The 17,199-nt window shown below is 41.8% G+C and overlaps 2 protein-coding genes and 1 long non-coding RNA gene across 11 annotated transcripts in view; 2 read left to right on the top strand and 1 right to left on the bottom strand.

Annotated features, from left to right (window-relative positions):
- The first annotated feature begins 1,302 nt into the window (after nucleotides 1-1,302).
- On the top strand, nucleotides 1,303-10,512 carry rdgC (retinal degeneration C). 4 transcript variants are annotated; one of them, XM_032434774.2, is made up of 13 exons: nucleotides 1,303-1,681; nucleotides 1,768-1,816; nucleotides 7,235-7,362; nucleotides 7,762-7,843; nucleotides 7,913-8,037; nucleotides 8,094-8,261; nucleotides 8,324-8,527; nucleotides 8,590-8,739; nucleotides 8,810-8,875; nucleotides 8,940-9,125; nucleotides 9,192-9,599; nucleotides 9,657-9,756; nucleotides 9,822-10,512. In XM_032434774.2, the coding sequence occupies exons 2-13, from the start codon at nucleotides 1,783-1,785 to the stop codon at nucleotides 10,157-10,159; spliced, it is 1,989 nt and encodes a 662-aa protein (XP_032290665.1). In that variant the 5' UTR covers nucleotides 1,303-1,681; nucleotides 1,768-1,782; the 3' UTR covers nucleotides 10,160-10,512. The 4 variants fall into 4 exon arrangements, with proteins under 4 accessions (XP_032290665.1, XP_032290664.1, XP_070064478.1 ...); XM_032434773.2 differs by adding an exon at nucleotides 4,654-5,384 and having other exon boundaries at nucleotides 1,303-1,816; XM_070208377.1 differs by having other exon boundaries at nucleotides 1,303-1,816.
- LOC116650619 (uncharacterized) lies at nucleotides 6,746-7,706 on the bottom strand. 3 transcript variants are annotated; one of them, XR_004303624.2, is made up of 3 exons: nucleotides 7,501-7,703; nucleotides 7,143-7,383; nucleotides 6,746-7,084 (listed from the first exon to the last, which is right to left on the bottom strand). It is a non-coding gene; the product is annotated as an uncharacterized lncRNA (long non-coding RNA). The 3 variants fall into 3 exon arrangements; XR_004303626.2 differs by having other exon boundaries at nucleotides 6,811-7,084; nucleotides 7,143-7,398; nucleotides 7,465-7,706; XR_004303625.2 differs by having other exon boundaries at nucleotides 6,811-7,084; nucleotides 7,465-7,705.
- Nucleotides 10,513-10,931: 419 nt separating the features above from the next.
- LOC6623062 (transient receptor potential cation channel subfamily V member nanchung) overlaps nucleotides 10,932-17,199 on the top strand; it is a 78,265-nt gene continuing 71,997 nt past the window's right edge. For 2 of the 4 annotated variants that reach the window (XM_070208372.1, XM_070208373.1), the window contains exons 1-7: nucleotides 10,932-12,648; nucleotides 12,712-12,938; nucleotides 13,000-13,153; nucleotides 13,223-14,158; nucleotides 14,219-14,370; nucleotides 14,426-14,957; nucleotides 15,017-15,186. In XM_070208372.1, coding sequence (XP_070064473.1) covers nucleotides 12,250-12,648; nucleotides 12,712-12,938; nucleotides 13,000-13,153; nucleotides 13,223-14,158; nucleotides 14,219-14,370; nucleotides 14,426-14,957; nucleotides 15,017-15,186 — 2,570 coding nt within the window. In that variant the 5' untranslated portion in view covers nucleotides 10,932-12,249. Of the gene's footprint in view, nucleotides 12,649-12,711; nucleotides 12,939-12,999; nucleotides 13,154-13,222; nucleotides 14,159-14,218; nucleotides 14,371-14,425; nucleotides 14,958-15,016; nucleotides 15,771-17,199 lie in introns of those variants that run through there. The other 2 variants (XM_002048022.4, XM_032434772.2) reach the window with 2 other exon arrangements.

Here is a 17,199-nt window from a genome sequence, read left to right as displayed (position 1 = left end):
ACAAATATTAATACATAAATAATTTAAGCCTTGCAACTTGTATAACTTTATTGTTCAACTGAATGATATATGTAATAATTTTGATCTAAAAACAGGGTAGCATCAGTGCGAGCTCTTGTTACTTGTTTGCCTTAAATATAGTTTCCCTTTCTTACCGTGTTGTGTCCAGCTCGCATGGCCAAACATAATAATCAGCCAGGCGGTTTGTGGCCTTGACAAATCGCTTGGTCGCGCCCTCATTTCGAATTTGTTGCTGAATTTTACGGCAACTCGAGTCCGTTCTACGCTAATAGAACTTAATATTGATGACGTTGCAGAAGACGTTGCACGTTTTCTTTATTTTTTTCTATGGCTGCTAAAGTTATATATTTATAAAAATTACCATATATATTCATTGTTACTCCCATTCGTTGCCTCTGACCGAACGATGACTTAACTATACTCTATACTCTAAGAAATTATGCAAATGCAATTTACGTACATATATCATTAGCTGTTAGATATATCATTTATTAAGCTAACTTACATTAAGTTAAGTGCATGTTTTAAGAACTCTCTAGGTGACACCCTGTGCTGCGGTGAACAGTACTTTGGTATAATGGGACCTACTAATTACTTAACTTGGTACGTATACACAATGGACCATAGTTTTTTGTTACAACTTCATTTATTTTTTTTTCTTTCGTCCAATTGCTAGAAAGTAACGCGATACATGATGACATGCGAAAATGCAAAGTGGGTGCCATTTATTTAAGTTTGCTTCAAATGCGAGGTATTAAAAAAAAATCGCTTAATAAGTCTTTAAGAGCTGTTTACAGAGCTAAAAGTTATTTGGTCTGTACCATAAAATTAACTACGTCAAAAGCCGTGAAGCTTGGCCTAAAGGTCCTTTAAATGCGCGCTAAGTAAATGCAAAAGTTGGTATCTTATATGGCTTTCAATTTGAACTACGCCATTATCAAAATATAATCAAGCTTGATAATCGCCTTGAGCAGGGTGTGGTTCCTTAACCCTGACATTGCCCTTCAAGACAAATATTAAAAAAAAAAATTAAAAAAAAAAAAAGAACTTCAAATATGCTTGGCTTTGTGAAGTGAGAGTGAAAGTGTGTGTGTGTGTGTGTGTGTGAATCGCGCAGCCTCCACGCGTTAAAAGGGGAAGCAAAAACGCGGCAAGCGAACAATCAGCTGTTTTCGGTAACGATTTTTGTTTTCTTTCGTTTTCGCAATAACTGCGCCGTCGCCAGCCACAGCCGCAGCCACAGCCACAGTCGACTAAAAGGATTTCCGTGCTTTCAGCTCATTTCAGTTCGTATCGGTATTCCATACAAGACGGAACGGAACGCGGACCGGCAATGTTTTATGCATATAAGCAAACAAATTCGCATTGCTATTGCATTCAGAGGCTAGACCGTGCTATTTAAGAACCGTAACATTGGCGCTCTGTGTGTTGTGTGCGTGCGTGCGTGTGTGTGTAAGTTCGTACGGTGTTTACGGTGTCTACTGTGTCTACTGTGTGTATATGTGCAGTTATTGCTGGTGCCGCCGCATCAGTTTTCTGTGTGGCTTCTTTTAATCATTTGCCGCCTTTATACATATGTATGTATGTATTTCTTCTCTGTTATGGTCGCTGATATACATATCTGTCATTTGCTGGTGCAACAAAATTCCTGTTAACGCATGTATGTATGTGTATACACAAACAAACAAACACACACACCTACGTTTGTATTTTTATTTCTACGGCCGTGTCATCAACTGGGAGCAGCATTAAAGTGAATATATGCGGTTTATTAGCCGCAAGCTCTTCCTCGAAGGTATACCTACATTTAATTTACATATTCTTTTATGCATATCAATATGTTTGTACTTATGAGATTATGTATGTACCGTTAAATCCTCCGCGGCATCTAGTCTTATCGGAAGGCTTAATTGGTCAACGCTTTGCTTATCTATTTAGTTAAATATTTGCAAGACAAAAATATAAATTGAACCACTTGGTAATCATGAGTGAAAATATCTATTTGTATATGCATCTATACTGTCTACATATGTATAAATATAAGTCAAAACAAAACAACGAAGAATGGTTCGAGTGAGCGTGCTCGACTTGCAGATACGCTGTAACCAATTGAAATGTGCAGAGTTGGCGTGATAATGTCTCTGAAATAAACGAAGTATAGTTCATATATCTATATCTTCGCTAAAGTCGCTGAGATAGATTCTATATATTTAACTTAAGCACCTGCATAGCTTTATCATATGTCATTCATATGCTTTTCCATGGTTACAGGGTATCGGACAGTCGGCCGTCTGTCCAAAACACATTTCACAATATATTTTATTGTAGAGCAACAAAAATGTTCTCAATTTGTAGATGAACGACATTTCAGTGGGAATTCATAAATAGCAATTTTTGTCTCTGTGATTTTCAGTATTCTTTGTTTCCTAACGTAAAATAAAGTAAAGTTACCGACGGTTCTCCAATTCTTGGAGCAAACGTAAGTCCCTTCGATCTTACATATTTGCCAATTATCAGTCGAATGATGTCATTACTCAATCTGTCCAAGCACTCAATCTGGCCAGTTTTTCGGGAACTCAAAAGACGGAAAGTGACCTTTACAATGCGCTTAATTGATATGAATTGTTTCGTAACTTTCGTATCCTGGCTAAAAGCAAAGTTTTCTATTTAATTAGAACAAATGGTAGCGATATTAGGTTTGCTTTTCTTCTACTTCTTTCTGTCGTGCACAATTACCCAACAACAATTTCCGCATATTAATTTTTGGCTTTGCTTTGATTAAACGTGAATACGGCAGTATTTAAGCCAACTCTGCGAATAAAATGATATTTCCTAGTTCCATCAGCAATGATGAAAATGTACAGATAGGTCGAAATGGGGACTTGCCAGAAACTGGCAAGAATTGGCAGTTTGTTAAGGTTAACTTTATGCTCTGCCCATAAACAGCATCCACTTTGCCATTTAATACCCTGCGTGTTTAAAGCCGAATTGGGAATCGATATGGCGCACTTGCTGGTTCCAATTTATTGGGAAACAGACAGCCAATTAAAAAAGAAACACAACAATAACTTGAAATTGAGTGTGTGGTCGTTTGGCAGATGACAGAACACGATGTGGCGACAACTTTTCCCAAATAATGCCACCTGACAGGTGGGTGCAGGTGGAGGTGCTTGTCGAGCGACCCTTGTGTTGGGGTCTGCAGCGCGTATATTTTCGAAAAAAAAATAATCTTATTTACAAATTGAAAATTAATTTTTGAAACATTTTCACTTTGTACAAATTGAATTTTTATAAAAGTTTCGCAGCTCCCTGCCGCATGCCGCATGCCGCATGCCCCTTGCCGCATGCCGCATGCCACTTTTGACGCCGATTTATGCGTGTTGCGGTGCTCGTTACCATTGGGGCAAGGCGAACACCCAGAAACCAATAAGCTACGCTGCGGGTTTCCTCATTTTACACACTTTGTTGCAAGATACTAACTTTCTGCCTTGCCAAGGCTAAAACCGTTTCACCTTAGTCCAATACGTGCCGCATGTCCTGAAAGTTCCTAATTTTGCTCGAAAGTGTGTGTATACTTAATTGAAATTTGCTTTTGTGTTGCTGGCATTTAAATTTGACGCTTTCTAGTTCTCCATACTACCAGCTTTCGAGTAGGAGCCTTTTGTTCTTATGACCCAGCTATTAGCTGTTGGCAGTATGGAGGACAACGGGCAGCATCGACATCCTGACCCACATCCAAACGAACTGCCTTTGTCACGAGCAGATACTAATTAATACAAAGGCAACCCCAACCCCACACCTTACAAATCATCTGAAATAGGTGAATGATAGTCGCTTCAGGGGCTTTGAGCATTTCATGCTTGTTTTCTCTATAGTTTCGATAACTTTGTAGAGGGTATTACAATTCAGTTATGCAACGCACATAGGGGAACATATCTAAAGCCATAAAGTATATTTAGATCAGTATCAAATATAGCCTAGGCCTTTCGATATAGCCTAGGCCTTAAGGTTTCCACAAGCAAGCATATATCGGAATTCGGGTGGAATGGACCTCTAGCTCATAAAGCTGAGATAACTTGACCGAACCTTGACATTATCTTGGCAAAATCTTTTTAACATTCGACTAAAGTCGAAACATTTTCTGTTTTTCCAGTTATCTAGACTGAATTCGGGAATTATGATCTACAGCATGATACAGAAGACCTTAAGGGTATTTAATCTTCGACGTGTCGAATATGGTTCTTAATTCTCGCTTTATTTTTATTCATTTTTGTTTTTGCATTTTTCGTTAAGGTTAAATCATTATTCACTCAACCGCACAGTAAGCAGATTTCCGCTAGGGAACACTAAAAAACGGATGTAGCATGTGTGTGTGTGTGTGTGTGTGTGTGTATCTATGTGCAAACATATATGTATGTATGCATATTCATGCCCAGTGTGTGGGCTGGATATGTCGAAGGCTGAAAACCTACTATTAAACTTTTCAAAGTGGAACATTCGACCATTGAGAGAAAAGTTTAATACACTGTTCAAAATGCCTGAATTTGTCCTAAATTACAATTTACTATAAATGACTAGTGAACTCTTTAAATAATAGCTCTTTGATAATTTTGATATTTCTGTTCTATTTAGTTAATCGCAAGACTTGAATATATGTAATATAAGTAATATGATAGAAAAACTGAATTGCACCGAAGGCAACAGACACAAAAAGAAAAAGTGCCAACATACGTAAAGTGGGCACACCCGGTCGTGGTTGAAGGACGGACGAGGCACGACGCATTTTCCGGCCAAGTATGGTCGAATCATATTACGTTGCGGGCCAGACTAAATAGTACAAGGTACTAAAACAAACCTCAAGGCAAACACTTGTGCATGTGGCATGACTACAAGTCCGTGTTACTATCCAGCGAGTTGTGTGCGGAGCTGCAATTAAGACAGACCCTGCCGGCGCCCGATGTCAATAGGTGCGCCCCGTCGACCTGTTAGTGCGCCGTAGTCCGTGTTACACACGGCAGCGGTGTTTCAAGTTACACAACACATCCCAGCCAGCCGGTCCGGACTTAGCCAGCCACATCCGGACACCAACATGTTGCGCAGTTGTGTGTGCCTGCAAAACGGCGGCAGTGGCAAGCGGCGCAGCTCCTCCGTGGAAGACGCCTCGTCGTGTCGCTCGTCGGAAATAGAGCGCGTCGGTGCCAGCATGCAGACGACCACGCTGGGTTCCAATGGCCAGCCACAAACGCTGACTCCGCCAACCAGCACGCGCGCCTCCAGTCTGTTGCAATTGTTCCAGCGGAAAGGTTGGTGCAAGCACTTCCGCAAACCGCTTCGAGGCATGAGTGCAACGCGTGCCGAGAAAAGTGAGTAGATCCCTTTATTAATAACATTATTTGATTTTAATTTCAAATACCGTTTACCTTTACATAAAAGAATAATACGCTCTTTCAACAAATCCTCTCTAAAATCCGCTCTAACGGATTTCAAGTTTTCACTCATTTTCCGCCCTGTGAAAAAATGCACATTTATTGCACGTCTTATTTAACATTTCACGCGGATTCGTGATGAATAAATTTCCAAAATATTATTTGACCTTTGAAACAAAGTTTGTTGCAAATTGAATAGAACTTGAACTTTCACCTTTACAAATTTGACCCCACACTCCACACAGAGGGCGGGCAATGTATTTGTAACTATCCTGAACATGAATTTGAAGCACTGTGAGAAACAAAACGAGAGAGATATTCAAATAACCCCCATTTACAAAACATAAAGGTAACAGTCAGGTGATAAGCCAGTCATCAATCAATCAGCAAGGACCTGCAGGTTTAAATGCATGTGTATATACTTAATGGATGCTTAACAGCCTATTTCTCAAAAATACAACCAAAATATTGAAATAAACTTGATCTGGTTTTGTGTTATAAGAGTCAGCACACGCCGCAGAGTCACTAAGTGGACTACTTATTTCACCAACACTCAACAAGAGCAAGAATAATAAAATAAATAAATAAAAAAAAGCAACATAAAAAAATACTATTGCCGGCCCCCAACCCATTTCAACCTTATTTCCAAGTTCGGTCAGCCCTCATTTTAGCTTTTGAGCCAGCGGCTGTGGCTGCGGCTGCGGCTGCGTTCGTGTATATTGTGTTACAATTTGTGGCACAAACGAATTTAGCAGACGACGACAGCCCCAAGGCAACCTACCCCTACTACCCCGTCGCTTGACCACAACATTGCTGTCCAAAGGTAGATGGAGCGGGGAGAGCGGGCAGGGGGCAGGGCACAAATCGACGGGTCTGACACACATGCACATACATGATGGGGCCAATACGTGTAGGGAGAGGGTCAGAGACAAGGGCGGGTTCCAACAGAGAGACCCGCTAGAAGACCACACACCAAAAAGGTTGCGAGTCGTTCTGGTCGCAGTCTTGTGCTGGATACCGTGTGTAAAACAATGGAAATTGTTTTTTTTTTACCAATTCTATAATAATTGATTTTACCAATAGACCTATAAAATAATAATTCGTGCGGGAAACCAACTAAATAGCTGGTTAATTAAATGGGTTGCGTTCTAGCAACGAGAACACCCAAAGCTGCAAATGAAATGAAAAGTATGCTTTGAAATTTGTAAAGAAACACAACACTCTCAATGCCCTCACCATGCTAATAGGTACAATAGTGAGCAATAATTAAATAATAAATAAAGTGTGCATTGACTACGGACGGCAGTCACAAGGACTATTATATTCGCACTCCGTTCTCCAAGTCTATTACATAATAATGGATGACAACGGCAAGTAATAATGTAATTGTAATTATGTGACAGTCAGAGAAAGCATGTCCCTACACCATATATATACTGTGTGTGTGTGTGTGTGTGTGTGTGTGTGTGTGTCACGCATCCTTAACGATAAAGCAATCAATCACTCAATCAGCCCGTCTGCATTTCCTGCCGAGTGCATTTCCTTCCGCCAACCTGTGTGCTCATGCAGAAACCCTGTTGCAAGCGACAGCAGAGAGATGCAGCCATAGAGAGAGAGAGAGAGAGAAGCCTGTAATACTAGAATTTAAGTTAGTTTGTCCTTTTTGCAGATGACAACACTTGTCTGAGAACTAACTTAAGTAACATGAATTTACTTATTATCTCGCTTTTTTTAGTTGCAACTTCTTTTTGTTAACGTCTTAAAATCTGTCTGTCAATTTATTTCAGCAATCAGAGCAGCAATATTTATACAGAAATGGTATCGCCGACATCAGGCACGACAGGAAATGCGAAAGCGCTGCAATTGGCAAATATTCCAAAACGTCGAATACGCCTGCGAGCAGGACCAGGCCGAGGTAAGAGCTGGCCCACAATATCTATGCAAATGAAGGCTTTCAATCGAATTATACATTCAAAATTCAATTGCTTTTCACAAAGCAAAAGCTGGTCTGATAAACCTGGCTTATCTTTAAGCATGGGAAGTTGGTTCGAACCTTAAGCCGAACCTTCGACAATTTTGATTTCTTTTGGGTTTGCAGCCCTTCAAATACCCTGCTCGGTCAACAGAGAATCGGCTGCGTTTTTGTGCATTTGTTATGATTCGAAAGTCGATAACATGCGACGAATGTGTAAAAGAAAACACACACACACGCAAATATGTATATAAAATAATATATATTTACGTGTGTAGAACACATGTTCCGAAAATTAATAATGCCAGGTTTACTGATTATTTTATTTTATTCTATTTATAGCTATACAAGTTCTTCAATGACCTTATCAAACACATGCCCCAGGCCATTGAGGCTGGCAATAAAGGTCAGACCTCGAAACAAAGTAGGTCCAACAGCTTGTCTAGCACATTCTTTTCTTGGCCATTCTAACCATGTATTTATTTTCAACTAGGCATTGGTCCGGAAAAGAGTGCCACATTATATGAGGAAACTGGCGAAATGGCGCGTATACAGCTCGAATTACCCATACAGAAAAAGCACATAGATCTCATGATTGATGTATTCCGCAAGAAAAGGGTATGTTATTGGCAAACTCCTTGGCTTTTATTAACAAACGTATTTATGTGTTGTAGGGCAACCGTTTGCATCCAAAATATGTGTGCATGATATTGCGCGAAGCTGCAAAATGCCTCAAACAGATGCCAAACCTGTGGATGGTGTCGACGGCTGTCTCCCAGCAGGTGACCATATGTGGGGATCTGCATGGCAAACTGGATGACCTGCTGGTGGTGCTCTACAAGGTATTTAGTCAAATAGTATTGACTGCTCAAATTGCGTATAAATGCTTGAATTTCTATTTCAGAATGGACTGCCTTCTGCCAGCAATCCTTATGTCTTCAATGGCGACTTTGTGGATAGGGGCAAGCGAGGGCTGGAGGTGCTGCTGCTCCTGTTGTCCCTCTATTTGGCATTTCCAAATGCTGTGTTCTTGAATCGCGGCAACCACGAAGATAGCGTAATGAACGCCCGCTACGGCTTCATTCGCGAGGTAGAGGGAAAGTATCCCGTAAGCATATCCATCCAGCTCTTGCAACTGAGATCCCTAATTATGACGTTTAACTCCTTCAGCGTAATCACAAACGTTTGCTCTCGTTAATTGACGAGGTTTATCGTTGGCTTCCACTAGGATCTATTTTAAACAACCGCGTCTTAATTGTGCACGGTGGTTTCTCGGATACTACGAACCTGGACCTAATTAAAAGCATTGACAGAGGAAAGGTAGATGCACAGCTCTCTCTAATCAATCAGTTATATATACAAATTAAATTCAAACTACATTTTATTGCAGTATGTATCAATTCTGCGGCCACCTCTAATGGATGGCGAGGCTCTGGAGAAGGCAGAGTGGCAACAGGTGCAGCAAAGTCCACGAAATCGAATTTCAATTCCCAAAATTGACTCTCTTTTTATTTGTACAGATTTTTGATATCATGTGGAGCGATCCGCAGGCCTCGCAAGGCTGCAAGCCAAACGCGTTGCGAGGCGCTGGTGTTTGGTTTGGTCCAGACACAACGGAATTATTTTTGAAACGCCATCGACTTAGCTACGTAATCCGCTCGCATGAGTGCAAGCCAAATGGACACGAGTTTATGCATGACAACAAGGTATATATAAAGATTGTTGCCCTAAAAGAATCTACCCATGCTATCGGTGTTTTGTTCGCCTTGCAGGTCATCACCATATTCTCGGCCTCGAACTACTATGCCATGGGCTCCAACAAAGGCGCCTATATGCGCCTGAATAATCAGTTGGTACCGCACTTTGTCCAGTACATTTCGGCGGCCTCACAGACCAAGGAGCTCTCCTTCAAGCAACGCATGGGCATTGTGGAGTGTGCGGCATTGAAGGAACTAGCCGTGCGAATGCGTGAGCATCGGGATGAGCTGGAGGCGGACTTCAAGAAGTACGATCCCGATGATTCTGGCTGCATAACCATTTCAAAATGGTGCTTTGTAATGGAAAATGTGACCAAGTTGGGCCTACCCTGGCGACTGCTACGCGATAAATTGGCGCCGGGCACGGATAGCCAATGTGTGAACTATGTTCGAACATTAGACCTCCTGGACACAGACGTTATTGTATGTTATGCTCAAAGATGTTTTAATTAGAATAATGCATCATTAATATATATTCAGATGGAAGCTGAGGCAGATGGTACATCAGTAATGGATGCTTTATATGCCAATAAAGCGAGCTTGGAAACCATATTCAATATTATCGATGCCGATCATTCAGGTGCAGTATACGTTGGGCCTGTCATCTGTACATAACTATTTTAATTTGTTATTACTTTATTGCAGGTGAAATAACTCTGGATGAATTCGAGAAGGCAATTGATCTGCTGGTCGCTCACATGCCTGGCGTTTACTCAAAGGATGAAATGTTGGAAAAATGCCGTATGATGGATCTCAATGGTGACGGTAAGGTAGATCTAAATGAGTTCTTGGAGGCGTTTAGACTAAGCGATTTGAGTAGAAAAGAACAGCAAGAAGAATATCTACGCAAGCGTTCGACATGCCAGCGTCCCTCAGAGTCAGTTACTCGTCTGGCAGATACAATATCAAGAAATACTCTGGTAGTTGAGCACGATATTGATCCGACTGACTGTGAGGCAAAAGTGGTTGGGCAAAAGTCATAATTATTACCCCAAAATAGTACAATTAATGCAATTATTTTTCAAAATCATAAGCGGTCAGCCCTAACATAATGCCGCTAAAATATTATTAATAATTAAGAAGTTATAAAGAAAATAATATATCATATGCAGCTTATGCCCCGTAAAGCATTTTGAAGCTTCTCTTAAAATCTTTCGCTAAGCTATCAGAAAATATCAGAACAAGCCGTGCTTATGTTGTTTATCTTCTGAAGTTTCTTGCACAAATGTGAAACTTTAATTTTAAATTTTAATACGGGGTGTACGTACGAAAAGAAGGGCATATAGGAAAAGGTAGAGATCGAAGCGCTATCGGCGATTGGCTGATGAACAAGCAACTTATTATGTATCCATTTAATTAATATATCTAGCTCTATAAGCTCTATGATCTATGATCTATGCTAACAAATATTTCCAATGAAAAGGAACAAAAAGGGCAAGCTATAAGATGGCCTATGGGCCAAATCATTCCCAGCCAATTTCTTTCTAAACTGCATTCAATTACGTTTAGCAATAAGAATTACAACTTATCATAAAAGTGAATGGAGTGTAGGTGTTGATTTTAACTAAAATTATTTATATTTTGTTAATTACCCGAAGTACAAAACATAAATGAAATCTCAGATGACAATTTATATGGGTCGGCGACAGTGCTCGAATGTATAATTCATAGACAAATTGTTATTAATATTCACGTTTTACAACATACAAATATCGAATTGTCTTCACACATAGTTCAAGCCATGGGATCAAAAGCTAACATTTAAATTGTTTTGAAAAGCTTACCAATAACAAAAGTAAATTAATTGTTATAAATATATGCCCCGTTGGGCAATGTTATAGAATTGCAAGAAATATATTTATGTTAGATGCAAAATACATATATCTTTTGATAAGTCGAAGTCTTTCTACATTAGTAAATTAACACATGCCACATCAATTAATGCTAAGCGAATATATATACATATTCTTATAAGAATTACCTGCACTTAATGCTATCAAAAGAATATTATTGAATTCGGCATTTGAAATAACCGAGATGAGCACTTGAGTAATAACCAAAACAATTGTAGCTACTATCTATAATCAAACATAACGATCTGGTCCAAATAAATTTAAATGAGTTTCGTCTCACGAACAAATGTCATGTTAATAAATTAATATTTTGCTTATGCAATTAAGATAGAGTAGTTTTTTTTAACGTACTTTTTCAAATCTTACAGTGCGTTTAGTAGCAAGCAGCTTTTGTCTAGCGTATCTAAAATTTCGTCAAGAAACGACTTTCGTTCAGTGTATAACAAAAAATGTTAGCTTACATTAAGTATAGTTAAATAACATTTTTGAAATGCCAAATTTATTCTGTTAACGCACTTGGAGTTAACAGAATCAATTTCTCAACTTTGCGTCACGCGAAATAGGCGCCTAACGCAAAACTGAGATGTTAGAGTGACCATACGCGGTAAATATTGAAAAGCTTCTGATTTGAAAATTCGTCGTTACTTTATTTCGTACTGCTATATTTATTTTGTTTGTTTATATGATGTGAAAGGTAAAATAATTTGATTAAAAACTATACTGAAATATCGACAACAAAGTGCTACATAGAATATAAGAAACCAGTTATTAAAATGTTCAACTCAAACCTAAGCTAAATCGGCTAAAAAAATAACGGTATGCGAGCATGTATAGTACCCAATGTCAAGGTACAAGGCCACACGTCAAGTGCATGTTACCTCATTGGAATCTACAAGTTTGCCGCAATCAAGGATAAGGACGAGGCACTTGTTGAACAAATGCAACAAGTTTGGCAGCCTGGCAACGGTTGGTAAACAATAAATTGAGCTCAAGTTCAGCTGTTGCATTGGCAACGCTCAATTCGATGGAATGTTTAATCGATGACCACTCGAAGGATAAAAACAGACAGGAAACAAAAGCACATCGCACTGAACACAGCCAAGTTCTAGAATAAATACTGCAAATTTCGCAATGGCGCGCTATAAAAACTAGAAAAACGAAAGAGTTACGGTGATTTTTCATCGGATTCCTAATCAGCTGACAAGGACTTGGTCCGCAGCATGGGAAATACGGAGAGCAATGTGACGAGTGGCGTCAAGAAACAGGCGGGAGTCTCCACCCAGGCCCTCTACAAATTTGTCAATCTCAAGGGCGGCGGCCTTCTGGTGGACATGATGAAGCGCGCCTGTCAGACCAAACAGTTTGCCGAGATCGATCATGCGATCAAAACGAAGGTGGAACCGTTTTTATATAACAAGGGCGCTGGCCGTTATTTTCCCATATCGAAGCTGGTGCTGCTGCGAAATCGGGACAGGCCACGAACCAGACAATTGCCCGAAATACGGGCTCTCGAGAATCCCGACGATGATTTCAATATACACGACTATTGTCCGGAGGTATCCGAGGCGGAATACATATCGAATCCCAGTGCGTATCGCTTTGTGTGCTGGGATCTGAACGTGAGTTCCAGATAAGATAAGCCTGTCCAGTTGCGAGTGTCAATGACAAAATCTCATTTCCAGATGCGCGGCGCTGTTGGTGAAACGATTCTCCATCTCTGCCTGCTGAATGCCTCCTCGCTGCATGCTGATCTGGCGAAGCGTCTGCTGAAGTTCTATCCAAAGCTCATTTTGGACATCTACATGAGCGATGAGTACTACGGCGAGAGTGTGCTGCACATTGCCATTGTCAACGAGGATCCGGCCATGGTCAAATATTTGCTGGACGCCAATGCCGACGTTCAGGAGCGGTGAGTAGTGAATGCTCCTTTCATATGCTTCTCCTTCTTTCACAATTCCCTCACAACTCAGCTGCTGCGGCGCTTTTATGTCCGCGGAGGACACGAAGGCCTCACGCACAGATTCGCCGGATCACGAGTACGTGGCGCTGCAACCCATGACCAATTATGATGGCTACGTATACTGGGGCGAGTATCCTTTAAGTTTTGCCGCCTGCCTGTCGCAGGTAAGAAGAGCATGAACATCCGATAGAAACAGCTATTCAGCATAAATGTATTATCGTTAATCCGTACAGGAGGAGTGCTTCAGACTGGTGCTGGCACGCGGCGCAGATCCGGACTTTCAGGATACCAATGGCAATACGGTGCTGCACATGCTGGTCATTTACGAGAAGATCGAAATGTTCGATGTGGGCTATGAGGTGGGCTCGAACATACACGTGCGCAATATACAAAATCTGACGCCCTTGACGCTGGCCGCCAAGCTGGGGCGGGTCGAGATGTTCTTCCATGTGATGAGCATTGAGCGTGAGATATATTGGCAGCTGGGCAGCATAACCTGTGCCGCGTATCCCTTGCTGATGATCGACACCATTAACGAGGAGACGGGCAACATTAACAAGGATTCGGTGTTGAATTTTGTGGTATTCGGCGACAAGCTGGAGCACTTGGAGCTGCTGGATGGCGTGGTCATTGATCTGCTGAAGACCAAATGGGACACCTTCTGCAAATCGCGCTTCTACAAGCAGTTTTACATGTTCGCCTTTTACTTTCTCATATCGCTGTTCAGCTTCATACTGCGTCCGGGTCCGGATTCCAAGGAGGACGACGATGAGGAGCCGGAGGGCACAGCTGTGACGCCTTCCAATGGCAGCGCATCTCACGACCTGTACACCAACGGCAGTCTGGGCCAGCATACCAAACGTGGCACATCCAGCACCGAATACAGTCTGTTTGTTGAATCCAATCAAAAAGAACTTGAAATCATTTTCGATGTCCACACAGAAACCTTTTGGCTAAACTTTACGGAATATTATGATCCCAGCGAGGTCGAGACCCTGCCCGCCTGGTGGCAAACCTATGCACAGTGTCCGCTCATGAATCTGGAATCGGATCTGGCCAAGCTGCGCATCATAGCCGAGCTAATTAACTTCATAGGCGCCATACTCTACCTGCTTGTCGCTCTGAGGGAGGCGCGCTTCCTTGGCTACAAAATGTTCATTGAGAATCTGGTATGTTTAACTATTTAACCTGGCCTTTGAGTGTAAATCGAGTTGATTTCCTTCTCTCAGATGACTGCTCCGTCGCGCGTCATGTTCCTGTTCTCCTGTGCCCTCATGATGACCATACCCTGGCTGAGGGTCTCCTGTCTTACGGAAATCGATGACCATGTGACCGTTATGATAATGTTGACCACGGCGCCGTATTTTCTCTTCTTTTGTCGGTGCGTTGCATTAACATATATTATTGTGTTGCTAGTCCATTTTTAAGCCTTTCAGTGGGTTCAAGACCGTCGGACCCTTCGTTGTGATGATCTATCGCATGGTAATGGGAGATTTGCTGCGATTTGTTTCCATCTATTTGGTGTTTGTGCTGGGCTTCTCGCAGGCATTTTACATTATATTTCTGACCTTTGACAATCCGTCAACGCCCGAGGATCAGGACGCCGAATCGAATCCAATGCCCTCGCCCATGGAGTCCATTGTGGCCATGTTTCTGATGTCGTTGACCAATTTTGGCGACTATTATGGCGCCATGGTGTCCACACAGCACGAGTACGAGGCCAAGATATTGTTCTTTCTATTTATGGTGATTGTCAGCGTTCTGCTGGTCAACATGTTGATTGCCATGATGGGCAACACCTACCAGAAGATAGCCGAGATACGCAACGAGTGGCAGCGCCAATGGGCGCGCATTGTGCTCGTCGTGGAGCGCAGTGTGCCGCCAGGTGAGCGCCTGAAGAACTTTATGCAATACAGCCAGTCCATGTCCGACGGTAGACGCGCCCTGGTCCTGCGCCTGAACATGACTGTAAGTAGGCATTTATGATGCAACTAGTTGAGTAGCTAAATTCTTCTATTTGCCTGCAGGACGAGGAGAAGGAGGAAATGAAGGAGGTGCAGGAGATGAAACGCATCCACCAACGTTTCTCCAAAAAGCGCCAAATGGAGCGAGAGGCGCGTGCCCGTCGTCGCCAGGAGGAGTACGAGAAATTCTTTGGCACCGCCCCGAAAACGGACAGCACAGAGCAGCATAATCTGTGAGTCAGTCATATCCTGACAATGTCCTGACAATGAACTAGTTCAAGTTTTATTGAACTGAGCGCTTCGCGCTTTGCCTATTTCTCCTTTTCATTTTCTTTTGGATTTTTACACCCTGTACCCATTGATAACAGCGGTATAATGGTTTTCTGCAGAGGTATGTAACAGACAAATTTATTTATCTAGGACCTCGTCATTATTTTTGGTTAGCCAAGTCCGTCTGCCTTTTTGTCCGCCCGTCTGCCTTTTTGTCCGCCCGTCTGTCTGTTTGCCCGCCCTTCTGGATGAGCTAATGTCAGAGACTCGAGGAGCTGGATACCTCACTCTGCTTCCACGAAATCGTGTTCGTTTTAAGAGCTGATCGATCGAACTATAAAAAGGCTGAAATTCCCTCAGAGATTAGAAGAAGAATATGTATAGAAGAAAGCTAGAGTATTTGTAGCCGCAGTTGGGCTCAGGGTATCTACGAGTCGGGCACTGCCGACTAGAGCACTCTTTACTTTTTGTATTCTGTTGAGAATCCTGTTAAGATTTGTTCGCAATGTGCAATAAATGTTTAGTCTATGAGCCGTTCCAACCACCACACTATATCGCTAATTTATATAAGCATCATAAAACTCGGCTTTACGACAGGGCAAACAAACTAGCGACGCATCTTCTTGTAGAGGGTGCCAATAATGTGCCATTTGAATGATAATAACAATTTTATTATGGACGTCTGGCCAATAAATCCATTGAAAGAGTCTCAATGCGGGGGCGAGCATATGCTGCATCCTCGGCTACATCCGTTTATTGATTGCACAAAGAAACAGACAAGAGTCCTGTCAGGCTCGTATCTGCTGCATCTTGATTACGTAATTGCAACTGTAGCAACAGATTTGGCCCGGCCGATGCCCATGACACCTTCCATTGTGCTCGCCTCGCCGAGGCGCGCACAATGCCCGGCGAGGGTGCAAGTGCAGCCAAACAATGGGCATTAGAGCAAGATGTGTCTAGATCGATATCAAGATCAGCGATCGATACTGTTGATGCGTGGGATCCTTTTGCCAGACAAGCCCGACGCACCGGAAACGTTTAGAGTCCTTATTGTTGCGCAAAAAAGAATGGCGAAATGTCAGCATTATGCCCGAATGCTGTCGAATGTTGCAGCTATTGAAAGTGTTAAAAAACAGCGATCTACCTCGCGAGTCTAGAATCCCCGGCTGCTCAGCTTTCCCAGCTTGACTTTAATTGCATCTGAATAGAGCAATTTGGGACATGCTGTGCCAGCGCGATACAAACAATCTCTTAATACACTTGACGAAAAATCACTACAAATTGTGAAAATCGTATCAACAGAACACATTTAAACTGTGACTGGGTGTAAAAAGTGTAACAGCAAAAGAAAGCATCGCTGATTATAGTATATATATATTCTTGATCAGGGCGAGGAGCTGAGCCGAGCTAGCTACATATACTATGTGCCTGGCTCTCTAAAAGATTAAAAGCTACTTAAGTGAAATTTAAAATATATTTCCTCCTATACTTGGTATAGTAGAGAGTTTATAAGAGAGTTTCGTAACCTCCCATATAGTTCATACTTAGAGAAAATGTTTTACTTTTTGACAACTTCAGCCATTTTTAAAGAAAGAAAGCTCTGCTATTTGCCTATGTATGCTGATAATCATCACATTTAACAAAGATCGGACTATGAACTCCGATCAAGATCGCTTTTGCCGTAGTGTGAAGCTATGCTTGACACTGGGTAGAGGGTATATGCTAGTCGGGCATTGCTCATTGCCAATTATTACACCTGACGCAAGAACTTGCAATTAGCAATTAGATCGAACTTTATTCCCTCTAATCTAGCTGGAAATTAATCTCAGTGTAACTGTTTTGGTCAGCTCGTTGAAATGTTCCCAGCTACAACCCTTGCGCTGCGGTTGCACAATGGGCACCACAGAGCGGCGAGCGGCGATAATGATATGGTGGCAACCCTTGCCGATCATAACAAAGGCTTAGCCATAATTTGA

The sequence above is a fragment of the Drosophila virilis genome, chromosome 3, assembly GCF_030788295.1.
Source record: "Drosophila virilis strain 15010-1051.87 chromosome 3, Dvir_AGI_RSII-ME, whole genome shotgun sequence".
In the NCBI taxonomy this organism is placed as follows: domain Eukaryota; kingdom Metazoa; phylum Arthropoda; class Insecta; order Diptera; family Drosophilidae; genus Drosophila; species Drosophila virilis.
Note: the sequence above shows the minus strand (reverse complement) of the source record. Positions and strands in the feature narration are given on the sequence as shown.

Excerpts from the sequence above, each read along its gene's own strand:
- rdgC (XM_032434773.2), top strand. The coding sequence starts at position 5,111 with ATGTTGCGCAGTTGTGTGTGCCTGCAAAACGGCGGCAGTGGCAAGCGG. Across the intron at positions 7,844-7,912 it reads AGGTCAGACCTCGAAACAAA|GCATTGGTCCGGAAAAGAGT; the intron begins GTAGGTCCAACA and ends ATTTTCAACTAG. Across the intron at positions 9,600-9,656 it reads TCCTGGACACAGACGTTATT|ATGGAAGCTGAGGCAGATGG; the intron begins GTATGTTATGCT and ends ATATATATTCAG.